The following is a 26,499-nucleotide window of genomic DNA, read 5'->3' as shown; positions in this document are numbered from 1 at the left end:
TTAATGAATATGTGTTTGGTTTTTCAATTGTTTTTCAAACAGGTCATATAAATGTATCAGGGTTTTTTTATTGTACCCAAACAATTATGCATCCCTAGAGTAAAGGATGTAAGTGGCATTTCAGATTTCAGATTCCAATAGTACTCACAAGCCTCATAAACACACACTTAACATTATCATATTATGTTGTCTAAATATGACTAAAACAAAATGCTAATGAACCATGGACAGTGTTTATTGCCTTGCACAACTGGTTACTTGGAAGAATCAAGAAAAAAATTCTAAATATTATATTAATTATTTTATATATATTACGTATGAATTTCATCATGCCAATTAAAGCTTCTTCAATCTGAATATAAGCATGTGCAGATGTTATAGTGAGAATAATAACCACCAGGTGGCAGTGTTGACTTGCCGCATGATCGCACAACCACGAAATTTACATCACAGTCGCCCACATCATTGTTTGGAAATAATATATTTGTAATGCATTTGCTGAAGAAAAACTTTAATTTGTACATCAGATCAAAGCACTTTGGTAACATGAGTGGGTCACAGTTTTATAAACGTAATTCAAGCTGCAATGTACATTACGTATTGACATAAAAGAAATAAGTATCACGCCATAAATGTTCCGCCCTGAAAATATTTCTTGAAAGCTGATTGGCTAAGAAAATTGGCGCTGGGGGTTGATGGACGTGTTAGGTCGAAATAAAGGCGGGACCAACAGTCCTTAAGGCTGAAATGACGATTTACTGCATTGTGTTATTTCTGTGAACGGTACAGATCATATTTCAGAGAATAGAAGAAAGATTCTTTTGAGACAGGTTTGATTTTACTTAAAGACATCCTTTATTTATCGGCTGGTTTAATAATGTATGTATCTATAATGCCTGTTCTCTCCCCCCCCTTGCCCCTCCCTCTCTGGGTGTAAACAAAGCCGAAGTGGGTCATTTTGTCGTGGTATGATTTGATCTCACATAAGAATAGGGTTCTGCATCCGTGACGAAATATGTGAATATCCTCCAAGCGATGTATTTGTCACTAAAACAACAAAATAAAATAAACAAAGCCATTAACGTTGCTCTGGGGAGTTCTATTCACTCGAATTTCTAGACTGACAAGTTATCCATATCCGATATCTATCTTACTAATAATAATAATACGATATCTATCTTAAAAAAATAAGAATCTTCTGTGTTTTGTTGTTATGGGGTTGCCACGACATTAAGAAAAAGCTGGTTGAGTTACACAAAAGAGTGAGGATGAGCCTGGCTGCAGACGCGCTCATTCCCCACCTCCTCCTCGGGGTGGGGGGAGTCTTCGCTCAACCGTTTTTTTTTTGACCGTTTCAACACGTAGCATGAGCGAGACAGGCGTTGGTATCCAAACTAAACCAAACCAAACCTCCCCACGCCCGGTCTGAACCGGTTCGGGGTAGTGCGCGCTCTTGGAGACTCCCTCCCCTCTCCCTTGCTGAAATTCCTGCCACGCGCTCAAAGACAAAAAAATCCTAGCAGAGAACGAGCGCGCGCACGCCTGCGCATACGTCACCCCACTCCCTCCCTCCCTCCCTCCCCTCTTCCTTGTACACCCTGCATCTCCCATTGGTTCCTGCGGACATCTCGAGCCTCCTCTTGTTCTCTCCCCCGATTGGTTCGCAGTGAGGATTGTGTACTGCGATTGGTCAATGTGAGTGCGAGCCCTTCTTGCTCATTGGCTGATGCGGGTTGTGCATGAGAGCGAGGGAAAGAGTTGTAAACGCAAAGCGCGTGCTGGAAAAGCCGAGGCGTAGGGCTGAGAGCAGCGCGAGCACCGGAGATCAGCAGGGGCATCACTCGTCACAACATCCAGCCTCTCATCCGCCCTCTCTCCATTTTGTCGCGATTTTTTCGGTATATCTTTGAAGTCTGAATCGTAGAGAGCAAGAGGAACCAAGCTCTGTAGCGAGGCTTTTGTTAGCCCGTGTTGGGGGCAATTACTGTTGCCCTCAGTGGGGGAGCGCGCAATCGTTTTTTTCGGTTATTTGGGAGGCAAAACCGCAGCCTCTCACCGCGTGCTCCTTACAAATCGATTTTTAGGTGCGTTCTTGCTTGATTTCGGATCTGGTTAGATCGGATTAACTGGGTTTTGTTTTTTTAAAAAACAGTGCTGCGGCTCTTTGTGTGGGTTCAGCTTCGTCTCCCTGTTGCAAGCTACGTTACCTGAAGTTCCGAACTCCAAAACATGTGTTCCCGGGTGTGGTTTATCACAGACCGGCGGATCAGCCAGGAATACCCGCAGGTCCAGATCCTGCGAGCTCTGAAGGAGCGCTGCGTCGAGGACGATGTTGAATTCCGCTATCTTCTAATGGATGAAATCGTCCTGACCATCATGGACGGACAGCTAGGTAAAAACCGCGCGCGCACACATGTACACATACATTCCATCTGTACGAGCACTGAAATTGTTTTGTTTAAACGGTTGAGTTGGCTAAATAACTGGTCAGTGAGGAAGGTTAGCACGCTTGCATTCAGCGGATGTGCATCACCGTGAGTGTGTTTTGTGTAGATGTGCGGGTGGGTGACCGCCTAACCCACTTTCAGCCACCACAGCCTAGTCGATGGATGGAAGGAAGGCCGTTTTTTAAAAAAAGTCGAGAAATCGATGTAATGATATCGAATATTTAAATATTCAAAACGTCCCTATTGAGATATCACATCACCGTTTATTGTTGCACCATGTGCGCGCGAACAGTCACGAGTGTGAGGCGCGAGCGCATTCATTATCAACACATAAAGCCTCGAGCACAGATGGCGCGACGTTCACAAAGACCCGTTATATTCAGGTGATACACTCGCGATTATTTCCCCCCATTTATGTTTTTCAATAAAAAAATAAATTAAAAAAATTCAATCGGCGAGCTTTGATCGAATGCATTAAACTGACATGCGATGACGCATTCGCGCGAGGTTCCACATACAAAGGGCTTTAATCGAAATAATCGATTAGTCACGTGCAAACCTCGACTGAAATGCGACTTTAAAAAGGTTTAATCAGTCGGAAGATGTTTGTGCCGTCGTTAGACGATAATCGATGTAATAGCATCACTTTATAGTAGCAAGGCAACACAACGGATACAGACATTGTCTGATGATGAACTTGTGGTATCCGAGATGCTTAAAGATACAGACACCTATACTGAATCCTCATAGTCATAGATGATCTTGTTTTACCAGTCTAGTTTTTATAGCCACTTATATGCTTAAGCATTTAAACGGCAACAATGATTACAACCAAAGGACTTCAGGCCCTTTTAAGACCTAGTGTGTGAATTGATCTTACAGAACCCTTTTATAATATGCAGAAAACATCTGTGTGGGAGTCATGCTGTTAATTTAACAGAATGGTTCACAAAAAAATCACAATACAATTCTAAATATTTAATCACCCTCATGTTCCAAACCATCATAATGCTGATTTTCTTCAGTGGTAAACAAAAGGAGATGCTAGGCAGAATGTGAGAGACTGAGTCACCATTCACTTTAATTGCATCCTTTTTTTTCTTCATACAATGCAAGTGAATGTCATTCTGCCTAACGTCTTCTTGGAAGTAAAGCATACCGGTTTGGAACAACATGAGGATGAGTAAATGGTGATTTTCTTTTTCAGCTCAACTATCCCTTTAATAATAAGCTCACAGCAAGTTGCAAAGTGTTTCGTAAGATAATGATCCGAGTTATTGACACCAGTGTTGCCATTGCAGGTGGGTGGGGCTGGTTTGCTTTGACATGACAGTATTTCTTTTAGGTGGTGCAGATGGGCTCTGGGACAGAGTGTATTTTGCATGGACCTGAGGTAAAGGGAGTGGCTATGCACCAATGCAGCTCTGCCTTGAATCAGCTACTTTTAAGTTTAGTTGTGTGACTTCGCGATTATAATGGATGGCCAGTCTAACAGGAAGACCCGAACAGACCAGATAAGAAGGAGAGAAGAGCTGACCCCATATTAACCTACTTTAATGCAAAGGTAGACAGCTGTATGGAGAACATGACAGCAGCACAACTGGAGCAGGTTGTTGGCCTGTCATGTTTACGTCTGTCTGTGTGTTTTAATGTGCTGGTCTGGATTCTGTCTTGGTCTGATAAAGAGGTGGGTGACAATTGGTCAGCTCTGGGATTTAAACCCCCAGAGATCCTGACATTCAGTTACATCATCGTGAGACACATGGGACAGAGTAGGTCAGCATATAATCATGATCACTTGTGTTAGTAAAAACATTACCATTAAAGACCATCGTTCCAGGACATATCAAAATTCCTGAATTTATGTGTGAACCCGTTGACAGGCGCTGCAAGAGTGTGTGTAGTTATCTTATCACCTGCTGTGCGTGTTGCGCCACATGCGGCAATCAAACAATCAATAGGCAATCAGGGTTCAGGACTTTTGGCAGCGTGATTGTTTTTTTTTTCACTTCATGTGATGGTGCGAGCGATGTGTGTGCGTTACTTTTTGATGTTAAGTGTCCATTCCTCTAAGACATGTGAAATCTGACACCAATTTATTGTCTTGCGCATGCACAAACTGCAAGCTTGCTGAAAAATACAAAAACATGCTGATAATGCATACACGTGACCGTATAGGACTTTAGTTAGTGGTACGTGAAACATCAGACCGGAACGATTTAATCAACTACTTCCCAAGACATTTCGTTCTATCAATGAAGTCCTAGGGAAGATTTTATAGACTTAGAAGAGGGTTGAGAAGTGTAGTGCTTAAATGGCATTGATGTGTTGAAATTGAGGTAGTTCCTCTTATCTCAAATAGGAAAAAGCTAAATGCACATTTGTAAGCATAAATATAGAAGGTAACTTGAGTTAGGAACCTCAGTGTTTGACACTACTGTAAATTCAATGGCTTTAGGTGGACTGAATTTCCTGCTAGAATAATAAAGAATATGAATATTATAATTCCTTATAATATGCCAGTATAATAAAGCATCAGTCTGGATTATACAGCAATGATTGCCAATTCTAGCCCTTAATATGCACAATTTGAGCTGTATGTGAGTTATGGCAGTCCAGATTGTGTATGAATGTGGGTTGGATTTAAATATGGTAATGGTAATTTTACTGCACCCTCATTGGCAGCTGAACGACAAATATTTACTACACTCAAATACATTTTAATTATGTAAAATAAATGGAAATTCAATTTTCACTTGCACTACCTTTCAAAAGTTTGGGACCAGTAAGAAGGGGAAAAAAAATAAATTAATACTTTTATTCAGCAGTGATGCATCAAATTGATTAAGTTACAAATCTTTTGTAACAAATGGCTTTAATATTTCAAATAAATTCTGTTCTTTTGAACTTTATATTCATCACAGTATCCTAAAAATATTAATCAGCACAACCGTTTAAAAAAAACAAACATTTTATGATAATAAGAATGAAATGCTTCTTGAGTATAGATTCTTTTTTTTTTAATCTATAATTTTTGAATGGTGGATTATATTGAATAATTGTGTTGTATTATTCAGGCTCTGTGTGATTAGCTGTTGTCTGCTAATGGGGATTACTTGATTTGTGGTTTTGCGTGACTTGGATTTTGTCTATCTACCTGAATCTAATTCCAGCTCACCTCGCAGCATACCTCTGAAGTAGGTTAACCCTGTGTCTATACTGTGCTTAAGGCTGTAGGTTAACCTGAAATCCTCACTCGCTATGGATTGTGTGTGAGAGTCGGCCATGTTTCTTAACCCACAGTGAGACAGCTGCCGCAGAACTGACAGAAGAGGGAAGTGCTGTGTGTTCTGAGTCTGTGGATACATTTACTTATTGAGCCTCAGGCAGATAAAAAAAAAAACGTGGTTGACTTGAGTCTTGTATTAATACGTACGTGTTAGAGAAAACAAATAAAGATCTGTACACACAAGTGCTTAAAGGGATAGTTCATCCAAAAATGAAAATTGTCATTTTACTCACCATCAAGTTGTTCCAAAATTGTATGAATGTCTTTCTTCTGCTGAACACAAAAGAAGATATTTTGAAGAATATGGGTAACCAAACAGTTTATGGACCCCATTGACTTGCATAGTATGGAGAGAAAAGAAAAAAATACGATGGAAGTCAGTGGGGCTGAAATTTAAAGGAAGAAATGTAAGAGATTCATACAGGTTTGAAACGATGTGAGGGTGAGTAAATAACAGAATTTTCATTTTTGGGTGAACTATCACTTTAAGGGGTGATTCTCTGTTCTGCGGTGGTTGTATAACTATCATTTCCTCCGGAAATTAGTCAGACTGGTGTGAGTGTTAGATCTCTTAGTGTACCTGGTTGGTTACAGTTGGTCTAAATAATGTTCTGTTTTATTGGGAATTAGTCAGGTAATTTGTTTATTCAAAACCAAATAACAAATAAAAGTGCTACCATGTTTATCAGTGTGGTAAAATACTGAGTAAGAATTGTGATGTTTCAAAACCTAGTGAACCACTGTGAACATCCAAAATGGTGGAAATGGTGAGAGAAATGTCAACTTTCAAAAGAAAATGAATACCTAGATGCATAAAAAAAGAAAAAAAAAAGTCAGTTTTACATTGTGGCAAAGATTTCTATTTCATAAATGTTTTAATTTTTTATAAATGCAGCCATAAGTGAGCATTCTCTAAAACAAAATCTTGCTAACCCCAAACTTTTCAACGGAAGAGTAATTATTTAGTTGTAATTGATATTTTTAAATGTATAATTGCACCCAATATTTGTTATGGTTATAGGTTTGGCAACATGCTAAAGCTATATTTTATTAAAATCAGTTGCTACACATTGCGAGTTTGCAATGTGTGTGCGCACTGATTGTGTAGCACGTTGAGATGCTGTCTGTGACAATTAGGATGTTGCCTATTTAGGGAATTCATTAGGATTTTGAAAAGAACAATTCTCCTTTCAATTGTTGTTCAACCAAAGCAAATGTCTGTATGTCTAGTCAACATATAATACATAATGTTATATAATTTGAACAAATTCATGTCGTCTTGGGAATCAATAATATTTGTATTTCTCTTTTATTTCATATATGCCCATATAGTCCTGTCATGCCCGTTTAACTGCATTCAAGTCCCTCTGCTTTGATCCATGAGAGGAAAAGAGATTGCTGATGTAGCAGTTGCTAGTGAAGATGCTGAGTCGTGCTTTGCGTGTGTTGCTCCATCCTAAGATGGCGGAGAAGCAGGAGAGATTAGAAATACTGTGACGCATTCATGTTTAGTCTCTTGTTCTCTCATGGCTCCTTTTATATCCTCCGTTTTACATTTCCTCTTGAAATACTCAATCACATGCTTGGCTTTATGTAATCTCTGAAATCCTTTCTTGTCATCCTCTGCTGTTTTGTGTGTTCTGTTCCATCCAAACAACAAAATTACATATTTGCCATTTTTGGTAACGTCTGATTGCTCTCAACTGCTTGTATTTGAGTCGAAACGCAAGATCTAAGTCAAATCCAATGAGCGTCGGCTTTAAAACTGATTTTAGATTTTACTAAGTGAAGGCTGGTGTTAAGTGAGCATAAAACCAAACTGGCATCTTAATTAAAAACAGAAAGCAGTGCAAACTGGGTTAGTGGGTCAGCGTGAACGTCGCAATAGCGAGGCGAAGCAGGCGACCTTCTGCAGCATTGTGTAACGGCCCTCAGAAGGAGATCAGCTATTTAGTATTACAGAGATGCTGTCGTGTGTTTTGTGAACCAAGGCCAGCTCATCTGTCATATTGAGTGTTTGTGCATGAGAGAGCAAGAGAAAGGGGCAACACATCCAAATGAACGTCTGGCTCTCATTGGTTGCTCAGATACATGAGTGTAATCCCCTCCACACAATACTGCACCGGCCAAAACACAGACTGCACTGCCTGTACTGCAGCATGTGATTTATCTCGCCTTTCGTTCTTTCTTTCAGGTCTGCGGGTTGGGCAGGAAAACGTTACCTCATACCCGCAAGTTGCCGTGGTGCGCGTTCCGACCCCATGGGTCCAGTCGGACAGCGACATCACCGTTCTGCGTCACCTGGAGAAGCTGGGCTGTCGTCTGGTCAACCGGCCTCAGGCCATCCTCAACTGCGTCAATAAGTTCTGGACTTTCCAGGAGCTCGCTGGGCATGGAGTGCCTCTGCCAGACACATACTCCTACGGTGAGGGATCATATTTATGTCAGAAACACGCCAATAACCAATTTGTAATAAAAAACAATAATAATAAAGAAACTTAATTTTCTTACTTACATCTTATATATTTTCTAACAAATATTAGGGCTGGGTACATAAGCTAAATTCATGATTTGATTTGATTCACAAGCTTGCGATTTTTTTCAAATCCATTTAGATTCAATTTGATTTGATGTCGATTAATTGGGGCCTATCAGGTACAGTACATGGCAAATGTTCTCAAGGGAAGAATTTTTTTTAATTTTTTTTATTAAAGTTTACTAATGCTGTAAACTATACAGGGAACCCCAGTTGGTACATCACTATGATATTTAAAGGTTAAAGTGAACCGATTTGTAGGCTACCTGCATTCAAATTACACAAGGGAAGCTTTTATAATAGCGTTAAAATAAATTTGTAATGACAATTATGTTTCTACTCATTTTAATATAAACATTTAAATGGTGGCTGTCACAGTTTAAGTAAAAATACAATGAATGTAATAGTGCATATATTTAGCAAAATGCTCCTCTCTAAAGTGAATTTGAACAAGTTTTTGAATGTTGAATGGCTTTTCTGAGGAAAATGTAACATTACGTGACATTGTTAACAAGCTGGGTCTTTCCGCGGTTGAAACTGAGTGATTACGTGTGACATGATACGGATTTCAGGAAGTTGTACCCTACCTTTCAACATACCTTATGTTCATTCATGTTTATAATGTGCTGTACTAGTTAATGTGGCGCGACAGATCACCACATTAAAGAGCGCCAAAACAGTATTTATTGTTTGCATTTTGTTATAAAATTGACAGAATTTGAGTAACAATTATCACAAGTTACAAAGCACAAATATGGAGATTTATTGGATGGGAGGTGTGATTTACAAAGTTTTGTTCATTCGTCAACTTAAAACAGCATAGACTAAAAGATTAATAGAAGAATCAATATTGGTTCTATATGTATGACCGATATTGATTCTTAAACATTCAGCTTTTGTTCTTCACATACAAATAAATGTTGAAATGTATTAAAACACAAATTGTAACAATATTTCACAATATTTTAGTCCCTACTGTATTTTCGATTCAATAAATGCAGTCTTGGTGAGCACAAGAGACATTACAAAATCTTACCAACCCGAACATTTCACAATAGTAGTGTATGTGCGCTCCTCCATTTATCATTTATTCAGACAGAATGGCTGTTTATGCGACGGCCTCCTATAGAATGAAATGGGAAGCCCTCATTACTTGCTAAAGAAAACCAAAATGGAAAAAACAGAGATAGTGAAAAGATGGGGAGGGGGTTTATAACCGCAGTTACAGCTGCTGTAGTGACGTGTTCCTGGCAGAGCCGTTCTGACATACCCTGCATTTTCTCTCTTTCGCCCCCTCCTACTGAACGAGTTCATCTGTTCCTCTCAAACCAGCCAAACAGATTCTATATCCATAATGACTGTTCTCTTCAGGAGCATGAAGAATACTTATATTTGAGAATGTACAGGGTGTATTCAACTGTGGTTTGAGCTTAAATGATGTTTCTACCCACTCCTTTGCTTTCTCTCTTGCTTATACTCTTTCCATATGCTCTTTGTTTCATCTTGAACACGGTTTGTCAAACCAGAGTTTGCATTAATTAAAAATGGTCATTTGCTGAACATTGGCTAAGTAATTTCAAATGCTGTGTGGCATTTTAATATAAATACTAGAAGGAAAACAATTTAAACCTGGATTCCCACTCCCTTTAGACTGACTTCAATTTAAAAAAAGCCGCTACATTTTTATATTGTTCAAACATGAATAACAGACCATAAGTGTCAAATGCATAAATTACATGAATTGTTTTCTTTTTTTAAATTATTGAAATATAAATTGTACACAGATAGAACAGCATATCTCTACATGTCTTAAAGGGAAAATGAAAACAAATGTATAAAAATAGATCCTAAAGGGACTTTTTTTCAAAATGATACAATTATTTATAGCACCGCCTCTGGGTGTAACATGTGGCCATCATGTTTCTTCTGAAGAACATATTTTCCTAAAACATCTTCGAGCCATTAACCTTGAAAAACCGGCCACGTAGTTGGACAGAGTGCCGTCCAGGAAATGGGGAAACGTGCGTGGCAAAAAATAATCTTTCAGTGTTGCAGTTCTTCTCATGTGGATATTGAATGTCTCAGTGTTGCTTGTTTCATTAGAGCTGTTTGCGTCTTGCGCAGGAATCTGCCACTCAAATTAAATCTCACTTTTAATTACATTCATTACATATTCACTAAGCTGTGTGCGCGTGTGTCTCCAGGAGGACACGACAACTTCCGCAAGATGATCGATGAAGCTGAGCCGCTGGGTTACCCTGTGGTAGTGAAGAACGCTCGTGGACACAGAGGTAAATCACTGATTCTAGAACAGTCTGTGTGTATAATGGGTCTTTTGGGAACTGAAAGAAATGGGCCACATTAGACTTCAGATCTGGGTGCTGACAACCCTTCAGGAGGCCAGAGAACAAAGTTATACGGCACGCTGGATCTCTGAAATCGGGCGGCTTAGAAACATCATCTCTTTTACCTTAAAAACAAAGGTTGTCTGTCTTTATTTCTCCCAGTGCACATAAGGCGTCTTTGTCCTGCACTGCTTTTTTTTTTTCAAGCAAATTTGAGGGGTGTGTGTGCTGAATGCATAATATTTTTTTTTACAACTGCTATTATTTTAATGGTAGTTGCTGATGATCAGCAACCATACAGAATTACACAAACTGCTCTGGATTAACTCGAGTCTCACGGTATGAGATCTTGCCTCAAAGCTAAGACCAGTGGCCACACCTGAAAATGTACTTTTATTCGCCTGCCAATATAAATAATTGTTTGTTTTTTTGTTTTTGTTTTTTTTTTCTACTGGAAAAGCTCCCAACCAGTCTCTGAATGCAATTCAGAAAGAATGCTACAATTCATGTCCACAGGTTCATACGTGCGCTGAAATCTGTTTTGAATGTTTCATTCTAATCTCAACTCTAAAATAAGTATCCAGTAGTGATCATAAACTGTGAGAAATGGAAATGTATTGGTTAAATAGGGCCCTATGAAATCGTTTTTATTTATTTCCCAAATTCCGTAAAATTTCTTTCTGGATTCAGTTGTTTATTTTTTTTGGACTCCATTTTAATAGTTAAATTTAAATTGTAGTAATCAAAAAGCATGTCTAATTAATTGAAATCATGAAACTTTTACAATTTAACAAAAATTACATGTTAAGGGCTCTATGAAATACGGTTTCTTTTCTCAAGTTTTATTTTTACTAAATTGTGTTTTCTGTGTTACTAAATTCAAGCATGCTTCTGTGTGTGTGTGTGGTAAATGAAACCGTGCATGCAGCATTCATATTTAAGGTGTTTTTTTTTCTTTTCGGTTTAATATTCATATACACTAGTCTATATTGCGATTTGATTTAGATGTACTGACCTGCTTTATTTGTTCATAAAAAATGTGACGCATTCCGTGTTACAGTAAATTCAATTTTTATGACTGGATTCATAAAAATTGGCATGCGTCCTCTTTACGCAACCAGTGTCCCCAACCACTGGTTGCGTAAAGCAGGACGCAAACATTTCAGTCAAACTTTTGTTAAAAGGGTACCAGGTCGATTGAACCACAGATGAAAATAAAACGGCTCACAATGTTGACCTTTGTTGGGCTGTGATGCGTTTTGAAAGGTTTACTCTGATCCAGGGGGAATTGGGTGGGGTGGCGGCAGCCTGATGGTTGAACATCTGTTGAGTTCACAATCCTGCTTCTATCACCTTTGTGCCCTTGAGCGAGACACTTAACCCCTGGTTGTTCTAAGGGACTCTCCTTGCAATTAGTCTTGCATATCTCCTTCGACCTGATAGATGACTATTACCCAATTCTTTTCTCTTCCCCCTTGAGTTAATGAAAAACAAGATGTCCTGCATGTGGCCAAATTCATGTTGCTACACCTGGCTCTGTATCAAGAGTGTAAAATTAGTTAATGTGTGAAAGGGAAGTCTTAAGATTGTCGTCACATGAAGGTTCATTCATTTAACCCTGTATCGTTACTTTTTCTATTTGCTCCTTATGCAAAGGAATCAATCATTGTTTTAGCTTTTTAGTAATGCTTTGAATTACGTGTTTAAAGTAGATCTATATTGTTTTGGTAGTTCCTAAAATCCATTCCGACAGTTGGGTAAATCAATGTACTTTTACTAGCCACCTCACTACTGATAAATATGCACCTGATTTATAGTTGGTCTTTAATGATGTCATGTTTTGATCTGTGCAGGTAAAGCGGTGTTCCTGGCCCGGGATAAGCATCACCTCTCCGACCTATGTCATCTGATTCGGCATGACGCCCCATATCTGTTTCAGGAGTATGTGAAGGAGAGCCATGGGCGGGATGTGCGGGTAGTACTGGTCGGAGGGAGAGTAATCGGGTCCATGCTGCGCTGCTCTACCGACGGACGCATGCAGAGCAACTGTTCATTAGGTATGCAATTGCACACTACAATTTAAGATTTATATACAAGTAATAATAATTACAATAATAAATACTATGGATGTTTGGGGGATGTATGCTAATTATAAATGCATGCAGTCTTATTATCACTGTTATTTTAGTATTACCGTAAAACTTCAAATAATAGCCGAGTCCCAAATAGACGCCTGTCTCTTTTAAACGCCTGGTGTGACGACAGGTTTGGGTAAATAAAGGCCGCTCTCAAATAGACGCCGGGTCTGTTTTTTAGTATCGGGCTGTATTTGATCTTCTCAAACCCGTCAGATCGTCTGTTCTATGTTTTGATTAAATTTCACGTGACAGACGGAACCGTTCATGAACGACTCATCACTATGGCAACATAACAAAGAGGTTAACGAACTTTCAGTCTTCAGTTTTTCTTAATTCTCTCAATACCACCATGGAGAAAAGTATAATTTGACATTTAAGCTGACAGTTGTCAAATTTCAAGCGTGGGTAAAGCTGGGTACGGAGCGGCTGAAACATTCCTTTAATGCTTGCGCGCAGACGTGCGCGTGTGTTTGTGTGTGCGAGGGAGAAGGAGGAGATATATTTCATTAACTTCGGGATGTTATCCTTAGGTATGTGGCCTGACAGTAGCTTCTGATGGAAGCGAGGACATTATCCATTGTTTCAAAGAGGGAGAGCCGTGCGCATCTGGGCGGAGCTGTTAGTGCGAGCAAGGCAGGCAGAGTTAGCGGAGGCTGGAGAGGGAGAAGTGGAGGAGGAATTCGCCCATGAACTTGAATCAAGAATCGCGGGGATGATGATAGTGATGAATAGAGTAATTTTCTATCACATGATTGCAGTTGTTTTACAGGGTAGCTTTCATTCTTTCTTGTTGATGTGTTTCGGGCAACAAGTTCATACGCTCAATGGATTTTAGCGGTAACTTGTATTGTTTTACTTCTGCCCATTGCTGTCACATCGTTTCGTTTTTTGTGCTGCCAATAATCTAAGACATTTCTTACATTAAATGATTTGTTAGACACATTCGAATTAATTATAAATAAAACGTAATATAATGTGGTAACCTCCTACCGTCATGCTTGAACATCTCAACACTAAATTAAAGGCCTGTCTCTTATAGACGCCTGTTTCAAATACAAGCCGGTGCAGTTCGGCGATTTGGGTAAATAGAAGCCCGGGCTATTATTTGAAGTTTTACGGTATGTACTATTATTATTTTGAATTACCTTTTTAATATATTTTCAGTTTTATTTGTGCTTTTATCTTTTTAATTAAAAAAAATCTATGTAGTTTTAATAGTCAGTTTTAGTAATTTGAGTTCTTTAAGTTGCAACGGCAACATTTCCAATTTTCCTGTCCATTTTGATCTATTTCAGCTTTATTTCTGTTAGCGGTTTGAATTTAGTAAACAATAACTGTTAGCGCCTCATGATTTCACCTTTCTTTTCTAGGTGGGGTGGGAATGATGTGCCCCCTCAGTGAGCAGGGGAAGCAACTGGCCGTGCAGGTGTGCAATATTTTGGGGATGGACGTCTGCGGGATTGACCTGCTGCAGCTAAACGATGGTTCCTTTGTGGTGTGCGAGGCCAATGCAAATGTAGGCTTTATCGCATTCGACCAGGCGTGCGGGATGGACGTGGCGGGCATCGTGGCCGACTACGCCCTCTCTCTCCTGCCGAGCCGCCTCAGCAGGAAGATGTCGCTGCTCTCTGTGGTTTCCAGCACCAGCGAAACTAGCAGCGAGCCTGAGGTGATAATCCCCACAGAGGTGTGTATTCCCAACGAGATGTGCCCACCCGGCACTAGCTGTGCCATGCCTGACGGCATGTCCACCATGAGCACAAGCTCCACCTCCAGCGAGAGTGACGGGGATCTAAACGAAACGGGCCCAAACCCTGTCAATGGAGATCCCGCTTACAATATCAACTCCCTCCTCGCGAGTGAGATGAAACTGTTGACTGAGTGAGCTGGAATTACAGCCACAAACACACACACAGATACACAGACATCGAAGAGCAACGCATACTGAAGTGGACATTAAATGCATACAGATGCACACGTGTAATCATACTAACCCTCCCTGTAAACCCCCCTGTCTGAGGCTGCTCCCCTGATGTTTCTTCTCCATTGACAGACTATAGAATTAAACAAGTGTACAGTGCAGTTTGGAAGTGCACTAGATAGTGTACACTCCAGCCTGGCTGTAGTGCACCAGCTGAATATGCGTTTGCCACTGTAATTTGAGGGTGCATGCACTGTAGAGTGGTTTTATCGGGACATGATTCCCAAATGTAACCTTTCAGCTACCATCAAACTGGATTCTGATGTTCATACTTTGGGTTAGGGTACACGCACACAAACACACACTGACATACACTTGAGGACATATTAAAGTCTGTATTATAGAGAGAATGAATGAATGAATTTTGTCTGTTACAAACCTTGTGGTAAAGCCTGGCTCAAGGCATAATGCATTGCATGTATGGGGTGTAAGAGGGGAGAAACTGAATGGACCCAAATTTCAACTGTCCACCAGGATACAAAGGCACATACCTCCCTACCCTCAAAAAGGCCACACAGACACACACATAGAGGGACAGCAAGAACAAAAACTGGAAAGCTGTGAATATTCTCATCCATCCCAACTCTTTTAAAAGCATGAATGAGTATGAGTTATTTTAGTCTGTTGCAATGGCTGCCTGTAGTAAATGAATTGCTGATCAGACAAGCGTAAAGGTTTCATTTGCTTTGCTGGTGTCTGTAAAATTGAATGACTGACGTGGGACCCGTTTTGAATTACCTTCCTTAATGTGTAAGTGATGATTTGGCCCATATGAAATTAATTCTCCCAGACAGCTTTTGCGTGGTAATTCTGTAATTGTGGCGGCCATTTTAGGAATCTCCACTGTCCACCATTTTGGGCTGGTTAATGTACTCTGTTTACAGGTCAGTAGTATGGAAGATAATGTGAATGGGAACACTATCTTCTTTATCCACTGTCTAATTCAAATCTGCTAATGACCACACGTCAATCTGCATGTCTGCCATTCCAAAAGCAAATCTCCCACATATTAGAGTCTGAACATTGAGCTGCATAGAAATAGAGCAAGTAGACTTTTAAATACTAATGTTTTTACCACAAGGGCTGAACGTTTTGCCAACACTAAACGCTGACGATGAATAAGCTATTTGTCTTCAACGATTTGTTTGTACAAAAATACTGCAACAATAAAACTGAAGTGTCAACTCAAATGGGTGCTACAACTTCTCTTAATTCAGCCCGGTGGTCTAAAAGCCAATAACCTGAAAAAAACTGATTTCTGCAGTTTAATTCTTCTATTTAACATTAAGTGACTCGTTTAACGTCCCCTTTTCTATATGGAAATGTCTCAATCCAAAACCTTTACTCTGCATATTCAATTTTACATTAAGTCTTAAATTGTGTATAGCAAACCTCAAATGGACCAAACTCACAATCCAAACCAGCTCAGAATGGTTTGCCATGTTAGGTGTCATAGTTTAGGTCAATTAAATGTGAGTTCTGACTTTAGATGAAATGCAGTTTACATTAAGATGCAATATAGACTTGAAATTCAGAGTTAACTCGGGGAAGCAGCCTTGATCAAATTCCTCACCTTGAAAAGTGACATTCATGTTAGACAGTCCTGCCTATGTGTATCAATAAACAAAAGGACAAAGCGTTATAAAATATTGAGAAATGGATGGTGTGGGACCTGATGGTTACATGCAATCTTTTCTTGTTTGTTTTATATGTTTGTTTTTATTTGTTTTCCTAATTTATAATTTTATTTTTTTGTTGTTGAGAAAAAGGAAAAAACTGGTTTATATGCGATAATCTTGCTTGGGAAAGGCCGAAGAGTGGCGAAGGGTTTTAGTGCGAGTTTGACTGAACAGATGTTGACCACCTGAGACGCACGCACGTGCGCGCACACACACACACTCTTCTCACCACCCCCTCTCAAGCATCGTGATTTGCCGTCTTGTGTGTGTGATGTGTTCCATCATTCCATTCAACCAGAGACTTGCACCCTCCACCTCATCCCACACAAGAACAAGTGTCCCTGTAAACTCTTGACACTTTTCGGTGTTTGCGATAACGCACCATATGGTTGTCGAACTCTTACACACTCTGCCTCCACTTCCAGTAGAATACAACAGGAAGTTTGTTCTCCCCTTATGTTCAGTATGAAACCTGTTCGTCTCCAAATCGAAATACTTCAGAATGGAGCCCCAAGTCGGAACTGAGAGCTAAAATGGCATCATCAGATCTGCCTCGGTGGAAAACATTGTCTATATGAAGTAATACTCATTCTGAGTATTAAGGTACCACTATACTCATCTGACTTGTGCGAGTTGGCAATTAACTTAGCATCACAACTAAAAAAAACAACAACAGTTGCTGCTAATGAAAATTTAGCTCTATGGAATTGAAAAGGGAAATGTTTTGAGACTCCATGTGTTCATTTCATCGCCTATTGTTTTGTTTTACTTTTTTAGTGGGAACCTAAATGCCAAAAACCAAGCAATGTTGTATAATTTAAAACAAGAAATTACTAGTGATAGAACGCTAACATTGATGTTATGTGTCATTACGTAATAATACCAATAATACCAATAAAGACATTTTTAAAAAAAATGTCCAGAACATGAAATTTGTGTCAGCTTGTCTATTTATCTCACATCGCAGTTGGCAGACCTTTTCCACCAAACTTTTGCTATTGTTTGCTTCACTAAAGGTGTGGTCACATTTGCTGTTGTTTGGCGAACTTATGAATCCACGCGCTTGGAAATTTTGAGTTCGCTACACAGATTTCGCAATGGGTTAGAGTTAGTCACACATTTACTAGTGACTGCACCTTAATTGTACATCATTATCTCCCAGTATCCATTGATTATAGATTAACAAATTAATATGAAATTAAGCCATAAAGTCTCTGTTTTACTGTTGAATGCTGGAAATTTTGGTCTGTTTTGATTTTTTTTTTTTTTTTTTTGGAGGTGTGTAGGTTTAGTGGGCAATCTCATTCCAAGCATTTTTCAGCATGTTGTAGAAGATTATGGATTGACTCTCTCAGTCTGTTAGGTTCACTTAACCCCTGGATCAACACCTCAGCCTTCTTCCCATACTCCAGAGCCTATATACACAAACACAAAAACATAAAAGGAAATCTGACTTCCGAACTTAGATGAAATAGACCAATGTTACCAATTTAATATGGTGGTATGACAACTGCAGTGGTTTAATTGAGAGAGTTTAGGGGGTAGTTTGATGAATAATGGGATGTTAATTTTTTTTTTTTTTTTTGTAGTTGGATATGAGAGCTGGGAGGTTGAACTAGTTTGTAATAACCAGGGATTTAAGCTGTAGTCTGATATGTAGGGGAAGTAGAATAAATCCTAAAGGAGAATCCCATTACAACCAGAATAGCAGTGAACAGTCTAACTGTCTAATTCCATCATGGCTTTAGTCATCAGTATTAATCTGCACTGAAGTCGAACGAACTTAAACATGTTCACAGCACAGCATGACTTCATATAACGTTAAATTCAAACGTTCCATCTCAGATCTTTCAATTTAATTCGACGTTTGGTTATTTACTATGATTTGGTTTTGCAGGGCAGTGGTAAGGAGGTTAGTGCTGAATTCAGGAGCATATTGTAAATGTATCATGAAGTTTCTTTATAGTATATTTCATTAGTCGATCTTTATTGTTTACCTTGGTGTAGTTGTTGCATAGCAACCACAGCATAGCCAGAGAATGAGCCAACCCGGCTGACTGGTCAGGGCGAGGCTTCACACACTGTTCCTCAAACTCTAAGATACATCTCAACATCTGATCAGCCTCCACACACTGGGCCTCATCTAAACAGACACACAAAAGAAGAATCTCAATGTCAGCTGTAAAGGTCACGGGCCAGTGTAGTATCTGAGAAAACGTATCTATTCGGTTTCAAGTGTCTGTATCAAATAAAAGCTTCACCGCTGTTCGATCTTGCAAGGTGAGTAAACCAGGGAAAGTCCTGTGAAACGTTGACGATGAATTCCGTTGAATAATCTCTGGGAGATATTCAGCAATATGATCTAGCATCTAGTGTTTGAAGCATATCACCTTACACAGAGTTGTTTCCATTGGACGTTGTTTGTCAGGCTGATAAATCAGCCAATATTTTAGCACTTTGAGGTTGTCTGAATCGGCTGATAACCATGATTACGAGAAATATTAGCTCTCCCTTGGGCCAGTTCAGAAATCTACCAACAACCTAGTCTATGGATAATTTGTTTCCAAAATCTTTACGTGTATTTCAATTAAATATTGCATGAAAATGTTAGATTTCAGAGTATGTACACTACTGTTCTAAAGTTTGGGGTCAGTAAAATTTTATTTTAATGATTAATTTATCATTTGTTTTTTAGCAAGGATGCATTAAATTCATAAAAAGTGACAGACACATAACATTAAAAAAGATTTATATCTCAAAAACGTATGTTCTTTTGAACTCTATTCATCAAAGAATTCTGAAAAAAATGTTTCAGCAAAAATATTAAGTGTTCCTAACATTGATAATAATAAGAAATGTGCACTAAATCAGCATAATAAAATAATTCCTGAAGTATCACGTGACACTGAAGTCAGGAGAAATTATGCTGACAATACAGCTTTGCCATCACAGGAATATATGAAACTAGAAAATGTATATTTCGATTGTAATAACATTTCACTGTATTACTGTTGTACTGTATTTTTGATCAAATAAAAGCAGCCTTGGTAAGACTTTATTGATTTTTTTTTACATAAAATAATTGAAATGTATTCGCCTATAGCATTAGTTTATTTAAACATTTCAAGTTGCGTGTATTACTAACAAACATACACGCACAATGAACAGTAGTATTTGTATACATTAGCAATAGACTGATTTGCTATTAAATGTATTCATTTATAAATAAAATAAGAGTAATTATGAGGATACCTATTACATTTACAAGTGTGACCAAGTGGCTTGACTAACAGGTGATGTAAGGCCCCACTCACATGATCAGACTGTCTGCCCTATAGAGACAATACAAATAAAACTGTGGCTAGTCTGTGTCCCTGATTGATATCGGGTCATGCTTGTTGTTGTTGCTCTTTGCAGTCGAATCCACAGTGACATGCAGAGCAAGGTCGGCTGAGCTGTTTCCTGCTATAGAGTCATCTGGTCAGAAGTTATAATATGATGTGGCTGGCCAGAGGGCGGAACCGGCGCCAGTCTACTGACCTCAGGTCAGTTGTTAAGAATCCAGAGAGCAGGAAGGATCAAGTGTACTGATCAGTGACCAGCCAGTATGGACACAGAGCTAAGCCAGCCACGTCACTGGAAGACTTAGCCAAAACACTGCTGAGGTTAATAGGCTTAGAGAGAGAACTAGGGCAGGAGTGCCGGACGTACTAGTGGCTCTGTCATGTTTGATCTTAGTTATCAGTGGAATAAAGTAGGTTTTGCTTTAAGACACAACCTCATGACATGACTCTAAATATAGCTTACCTCATACAAACTACATACAATACACAAACAAACACACACAATCATGTTAGAACAGGCTGTCACAAAAGCTTATAAATAATTAAATCCGCATCATACAGATGTGACATTTCATGAGATATCATAACAATAAGTAACATTTATGTCAGGATATGGATTACATATTAGAATTGCATATTCTGATTCTGAATTTTTTATTTTATTTTGTAAATTGTATATACACTCACCTAAAGGATTATTAGGAACACCATACTAATACTGTGTTTGACCCCCTTTCGCCTTCAGAACTGCCTTAATTCTACGTGGCATTGATTCAACAAGGTGCTGAAAGCATTCTTTAGAAATGTTGGCCCATATTGATAGGATAGCATCTTGCAGTTGATGGAGATTTGTGGGATGCACATCCAGGGCACGAAGCTCCCGTTCCACCACATCCCAAAGATGCTCTATTGGGTTGAGATCTGGTGACTGTGGGGGCCATTTTAGTACAGTGAACTCATTGTCATGTTCAAGAAACCAATTTGAAATGATTCGAGCTTTGTGACATGGTGCATTATCCTGCTGGAAGTAGCCATCAGAGGATGGGTACGTGGTGGTCATAAAGGGATGGACATGGTCAGAAACAATGCTCAGCTAGGCTGTGGCATTTAAACGATGCCCAATTGGCACTAAGGGGCCTAAAGTGTGCCAAGAAAACATCCCCCACACCATTACACCACCACCACCAGCCTGCACAGTGGTAACAAGGCATGATGGATCCATTTTCTCATTCTGTTTACGCCAAATTCTGACTCTACCATCTGAATGTCTCAACAGAAATCGAGACTCATCAGACCAGGCAACATTTTTCCAGTCTTCAACTGTCCAATTTTGGTGAGCTCGTGCAAATTGTAGCTTCTTTTTCCTATTTGTAGTGGAGATGAGTGGTACCCGGTGGGGTCTTCTGCTGTTGTAGCCCATCCGCCTCAAGGTTGTGCGTGTTGTGGCTTCACAAATGCTTTGCTGCATCCCTCGGTTGTAACAAGTGGTTATTTCAGTCAAAGTTGCTCTTCTATCAGCTTGAATCAGTCGGCCCATTCTCCTCTGACCTCTAGCATCAACAAGGCATTTTCACCCACTGGACTGCCGCATACTGGATGTTTTTCCCTTTTCACACCATTCTTTGTAAACCCTAGAGATGGTTGTGCGTGAAAATCCCAGTAACTGAGCAGATTGTGAAATACTCAGACCGGCCCGTCTGGCACCAACATGCCACGCTCAAAATTGCTTAAATCACCTTTCTTTCCCATTCTGACATTCAGTTTGGAGTTCAGGAGATTGTCTTGACCAGGACCACCCCCCTAAATGCATTGAAGCAACTGCCATGTGATTGGTTGATTAGATAATTGCATTAATGAGAAATTGAACAGGTGTTTCTAATAATCCTTTAGGTGAGTGTATATAATGTGTGTGTGTCCTGCAATGGGCAGGAATAAAGATTTGATTGGCTGGGTAGATTATCTCTGAAATGGCAAGGCTTGAATGTTGCTTCCGGTCAGCAGTGGTGAGAATTTACAAACAGTGGTCTGGGTAGGGACAAACCACAAATCGGCAACAGGGTGTTGGGTGCCCAAGGCTCATCGATGCACGAGTGGAACAGGGCTATCCTATCTGGTCCGGGCCAACAGAAGGTCTACACACATGTTTTTAGGATGTTATGTGAGGAATGTGTCACAGTCTCGCAGACCAATCAGAATGCCTATCATGAAACCTGTCCACCGTTGAAAGTACACCATGTACATGTGCCCCAGTTATTTGGGGAAATGATAACACTGGGTGGAGTGTGGAGTGTAATGCTCTGGGCAATGTTCTGCCGGGAAACCCTGGGTCCGGCCATTCATGTGGAAACTTGTCACCAACCTAAACATTGTTGCAGACTAGGTACACCCCTTCATGACAATGGTGTTCCCTGGTGGAAGTGGCCTGTTTCAGCAGGATAATGAACTCAGCTACACTGCACACACTGTTTGAGGAACATGATGGTTTGAGGAACATGAGGAAGGTTTGAGGAACATGATGAAGAGCTCAAGGTGTTGCCCTGGCCTCCAAATTATCCAGATCTCAGTCCAATTGACCTTTATTTAATATTCTGGACCAACAAGTTCGATCCATGGAGGCTCCACCTCGCAACCTACAGGACTTGAAGGATCTGGTGCCAACGTCTTGGTGCCAGGACACCTTCAGGGGTTTTATAGAGTACATGCCTTGGCATGGAATAAAGATCTGATTGACTTTAGTTTAGTTTACTAATTCAACCTGCATTGAACTTATGTGAATGAGTAAAATGATGTGCAATACCCACAATCCTGTGCTAAAATTAAGGGCCCCAAGTAGATAATATATATATTTATATATTTAGGAATTATAAATATATATTCAGACTTATAACTATATATATTCATGTATATATTTAGAGTTATAACTATATGTTCAGATTTACATGTATATATTTAGATCAGAGCTATAACTATATATTCAGAGTTACATTTACCCTATTCAGATTTACATTTATATATTCACGATTCATATCTTTATATAATTATGTCCTGTTTGGACCTTCATTATATGAATACAGTTATAGTGTGGAGATCAGACTGTTTGCGGATATGTCTTTATGACACTTACCAAGACATTCTTCTGGTTGAGTGCCACTCTGACTCATGTTATCCATCAGCTTACACAGGTGAGTGTGCCATGAACTTGCCACCTGTACACATGCACGCAACGCGATGAGAGACATTTCACAGACACAGATGTCTCAATGTGCATCGATGGTGGGTGTCTACCTCTGTGTAGAGCGAGAGGGCAATGTCAGGCTTGTTTTGCTTCAGAAACACCTCAGCCATAAGGAAATATCCTCCAGACGTCACAGTACTGTCCAAACCAAACATCTCACTAGCATAGTACACCTGCACAAAGAAAAAATTATAAAATAAAATAAATGAATGTAAAGTTAGTCAGTACTCCAAAATGAACTCTAGGTGTTTAAATAAACAAACAAATAACCAACATAAATAAATGGACATGAAATATGGATTTTTAGTTACAAACAAAAACATCTAATGCCAGTATTCCACAAATGAGTAATAGTACATAATTATGTACATGCAATCCAATCACAGTGTTCCACGCATATTAGGACTTACGTCATTGGCAAAGTGAGTGAGAGCAGATGTGTGTTTTCCCATAGCAGAGTGCAGGCGGCCCAAGGTTCTGTGTAGCTGATGAAGGACAGTGTGACTGCAGCCTGGTGTTTTCATCACTGTCCACTCAGCCTTAGACAGATAGTCATGTGCCTGGGAGAGAGAACCTAAACCTAAACACACACAAACAACATCCACTATGAACAGAGTCCTTGATGCCTCTTGAGTTTGAGTTGGCCTGGCTATTAGAGAGTCTGTCTGTGTCTACTCAATACAACCATCTTTGATGTTTCTGTTGGAATAGACATCCAGTGTTTTAAAGATTCATGCCTGGTTTGCTCATTTGTCAAAAAGAGGTTGAAATTAGCCACTGTGAATTCTCAGCATATTAAGTATCTATCTGTTTAGACAGAAGCTTGATGATCAAGGGTGTGTCTCAATCCGCTCCCTAATTCAACAGTGCACTGCCCTTGCCCAAGGAGTTAGCCAGGGCTGTCTCACTGTCAAAATTAGTACACTGCACTTAAATGTTCACTCACAAGAATTCCCACTGGGACCCACTATAAAAACCAGTAAGCATCAATATATTCCCAAACTGGATTTGTCATCATGTCTTCGGTCTCTTAAGTTGTGAGAGGATGAGTCCAAGTGTAAATGCACGAAGACAAAGCTTTATTTCTGTCTTTAAAATCTGTCTATTCCTAATGTGCATGGAAAAGATACAATCATGTTTTATAAGATTAATATAATAATAATATAATTTAATGTTTAAAAAATACATTTATTTATTAAATTATTTGTTAATTTATGCATGTTCTGCCAAGGTTTTAATATTTACACTACCGCTTTGTGGTGTTTAAAAAGAAGTCTTCTAGGCTCACCAAGACTGTATTAAAATAACTGTTTTTCTATTTAAATATATTTTAAAATGTAATTTATTTATGTGATGGCAGTGCATGGATTTAAGCAGCCAATACTCCAGACTTCAGTGTCATGTGATCCTTCAGAAATCATTCTAATATGCTGATTTGGTGGTCGAGAAACATTGCTGCTTATCATCAATGTTGAAAACAGTTTGACAAGGGCCAAATTGTGATGGCTAGACGACTGGGTCAGAGCATCTCCAAAACTCCAGCTCTTGTGGGGTGTTCCTGGTCTGCAGTGGTCAGTATCTATCAAAAGTGGTCCAAGGAAGGATTGAGCATCTGTGTGATGTGCTGAACAAATAAGTCCGATCCATGGAGGCCCCACCTCGCAACTTACAGGAATGAAAGGATCTGCTGCTAACATCTTGGTGCCAGAGACCACAGCACACCTTCAGAGGTCTAGTGTCCATGCCTTGACGGGTCAGGGCTGTTTTGGCAGCAAAAGGGGGACCAACACAATATTAGGTTATGTCATAATGGTATGCCTGATCGGTGTATATAGTTAGATATGCAAGTATATTGTAAGCATTTTGTGCCTTGTTTAATAAGTTTATTACCTGGCTGAATAAATGTTTTTTTTACATAAAAACTGCTTATGTTTTTTTGTAGCAGCTGTAATGTAGATGCACTATAGGAGTTATACAGTGATGTTGTTTATTAATGTCAGATGCATTTTGATGCATCATGAGTGTCTCAATATTTAATGGATCAAGGTCCCAATTCATGATCACAATATGCTAGGCCTACTTCATGACAGTGAATTATCCCATGCAAACTATCAAATCTCCAGCCACATAAAGATGAATCTTTCATATGCTTATGTCAGAGCTTTCAGTGCAAGAGGTTTTAACTCAGACAGTACACATCTGCATGACTAGTCTGCCACATCCTGAATTACATAACAAACGCCGCTACGTTCAGTTCCAAGCACCACCCTTGAGCCCACCAATAGACCGTCCCACAGGAAGTAAACAGGGCTTGATGTCAGCCTCGGTGAAGTCTACTGTCTAATGGACCTTAGAGAAATTTAAAATGAGTACAGCGATGGGTTGCTTTTTGCAGGTTTTGTGCATGTCCCTTGTTGGTTTTGTGCATGTCTCACCTATATTAGCCTGCGCAAGCAGTAGATAAGCTGGTACCAGTTCAACGGCACACGTTCCATACACCTGCATGGCACAGCGTAGAAATAGGAGAGCAGCCGGTAACACATCCTGGAACCTCTTCTTAGACACCCACCTTTGCGCCTCTAAATGAGCAATCTCTATGAGATACTCCTAGTGTCGAAAACATACAAAACACACACTTATCAGACATCTGCCCTGTTAACATCCCAATTTGCCCCATTTTATGTGCTGGCGTGCATATGAACCTGTTTCTTCACTCTTTCTTTGCGGTGATGTTCTTGGTCGGACTGCAGTGTGCCGAATGGTGCAGGTGTGTGAATAGATACCAGCAACGGACACACTTTTTCATGAATACTGGTCCAGTCAGTCTGCTGGTGGTCAGGGTCACTACACACACACACACACACACACACACACACACACACACACACACACACACACACACACACACACACACACACACACACACACACACACACACACACACAGAGAGAGAGAGAGAGAGAGAGAGAGAGAGAGAGAGAGAGAGAGAGAGAGATTACTTAGCTATTTTCAAGAGACTTTTTTGTTTAGTTTAACATAACCCCGAAATTTCTAAACTCCACTTTCTGCGGTTTATGTCATAGACTGGTATATACACTATATTGCCAAAAGTTTTGGGACGCCTGCATTTACATGCTTGCACATGAACTTTAATGACATCCCATTCTTAATCCGTACTGTTTAATATGGAGTTGGCCCACCCTTTGGAACTATAACAGCTTCAACTCTTCTGGGAAGGCTTTCCACAAGGTTTAGGAGTGTGTTTATGGGAATTCTTGACCATTCTTCTAGAAGCGCATTTGTGAGATCACAGGTCAGGCACTGATGTTGGACGAGAAGGCCTGGCTCACAGTCTCCGCTCTAATTCATTCCAAACGTGTTCAATCGGGTTGAGGTCAGGACTCTGTGCAGGCCATTCAAGTTCCTCCACACCAAACTCGCTCATCCATGTCTTTATGGACCTTGCTTTGTGCACTGGAGTGCAGTCATGTTGGAACAGGAATGG

General features: G+C 39.7%; 2 protein-coding genes across 2 annotated transcripts; one reads left to right on the top strand and one right to left on the bottom strand.

The window, feature by feature from the left end:
• The first annotated feature begins 1,697 nt into the window (after positions 1-1,697).
• On the top strand, positions 1,698-18,418 carry rimkla (ribosomal modification protein rimK-like family member A). The gene is made up of 5 exons (XM_079827804.1): positions 1,698-2,392; positions 7,931-8,161; positions 10,477-10,563; positions 12,471-12,674; positions 14,126-18,418. Exons 1-5 carry the CDS (start codon positions 2,230-2,232, stop codon positions 14,638-14,640), a joined length of 1,200 nt encoding a protein of 399 aa, XP_079683930.1. The 5' UTR covers positions 1,698-2,229; the 3' UTR covers positions 14,641-18,418.
• Positions 17,690-25,832, bottom strand: zmynd12 (zinc finger, MYND-type containing 12). Its single transcript, XM_079827805.1, has 7 exons — positions 25,697-25,832; positions 25,430-25,601; positions 23,405-23,574; positions 23,045-23,167; positions 22,884-22,965; positions 18,413-18,558; positions 17,690-17,830 (listed from the first exon to the last, which is right to left on the bottom strand). The coding sequence occupies exons 2-7, from the start codon at positions 25,497-25,499 to the stop codon at positions 17,717-17,719; spliced, it is 705 nt and encodes a 234-aa protein (XP_079683931.1). The 5' UTR covers positions 25,500-25,601; positions 25,697-25,832; the 3' UTR covers positions 17,690-17,716.
• Positions 25,833-26,499: the final 667 nt, after the last annotated feature.

Source organism: Gobio gobio (assembly GCF_949357685.1).
Source record: "Gobio gobio genome assembly, chromosome: 10".
NCBI classification, from domain to species: domain Eukaryota; kingdom Metazoa; phylum Chordata; class Actinopteri; order Cypriniformes; family Gobionidae; genus Gobio; species Gobio gobio.
The sequence above is the reverse complement of the archived record's forward strand: the minus strand, read 5'-3'. Positions and strand labels throughout refer to the sequence as shown.

Bases quoted from the DNA above. Each gene is read 5' to 3' on its own strand.
- rimkla (XM_079827804.1), top strand. From the start codon at position 2,230: ATGTGTTCCCGGGTGTGGTTTATCACAGACCGGCGGATCAGCCAGGAA. The intron at 8,162-10,476 runs GTGAGGGATCAT...GTGTGTCTCCAG, and splicing joins GCCAGACACATACTCCTACG to GAGGACACGACAACTTCCGC. The intron at 12,675-14,125 runs GTATGCAATTGC...TTTCTTTTCTAG, and splicing joins GCAGAGCAACTGTTCATTAG to GTGGGGTGGGAATGATGTGC.
- zmynd12 (XM_079827805.1), bottom strand. From the start codon at position 25,499: ATGCAGGTGTATGGAACGTGTGCCGTTGAACTGGTACCAGCTTATCTA. The intron at 23,575-25,429 runs GTGAGACATGCA...GTGTGTGTTTAG, and splicing joins GCTTGCGCAGGCTAATATAG to GTTTAGGTTCTCTCTCCCAG. The intron at 23,168-23,404 runs GTAAGTCCTAAT...TTCTTTGTGCAG, and splicing joins TCACTCACTTTGCCAATGAC to GTGTACTATGCTAGTGAGAT.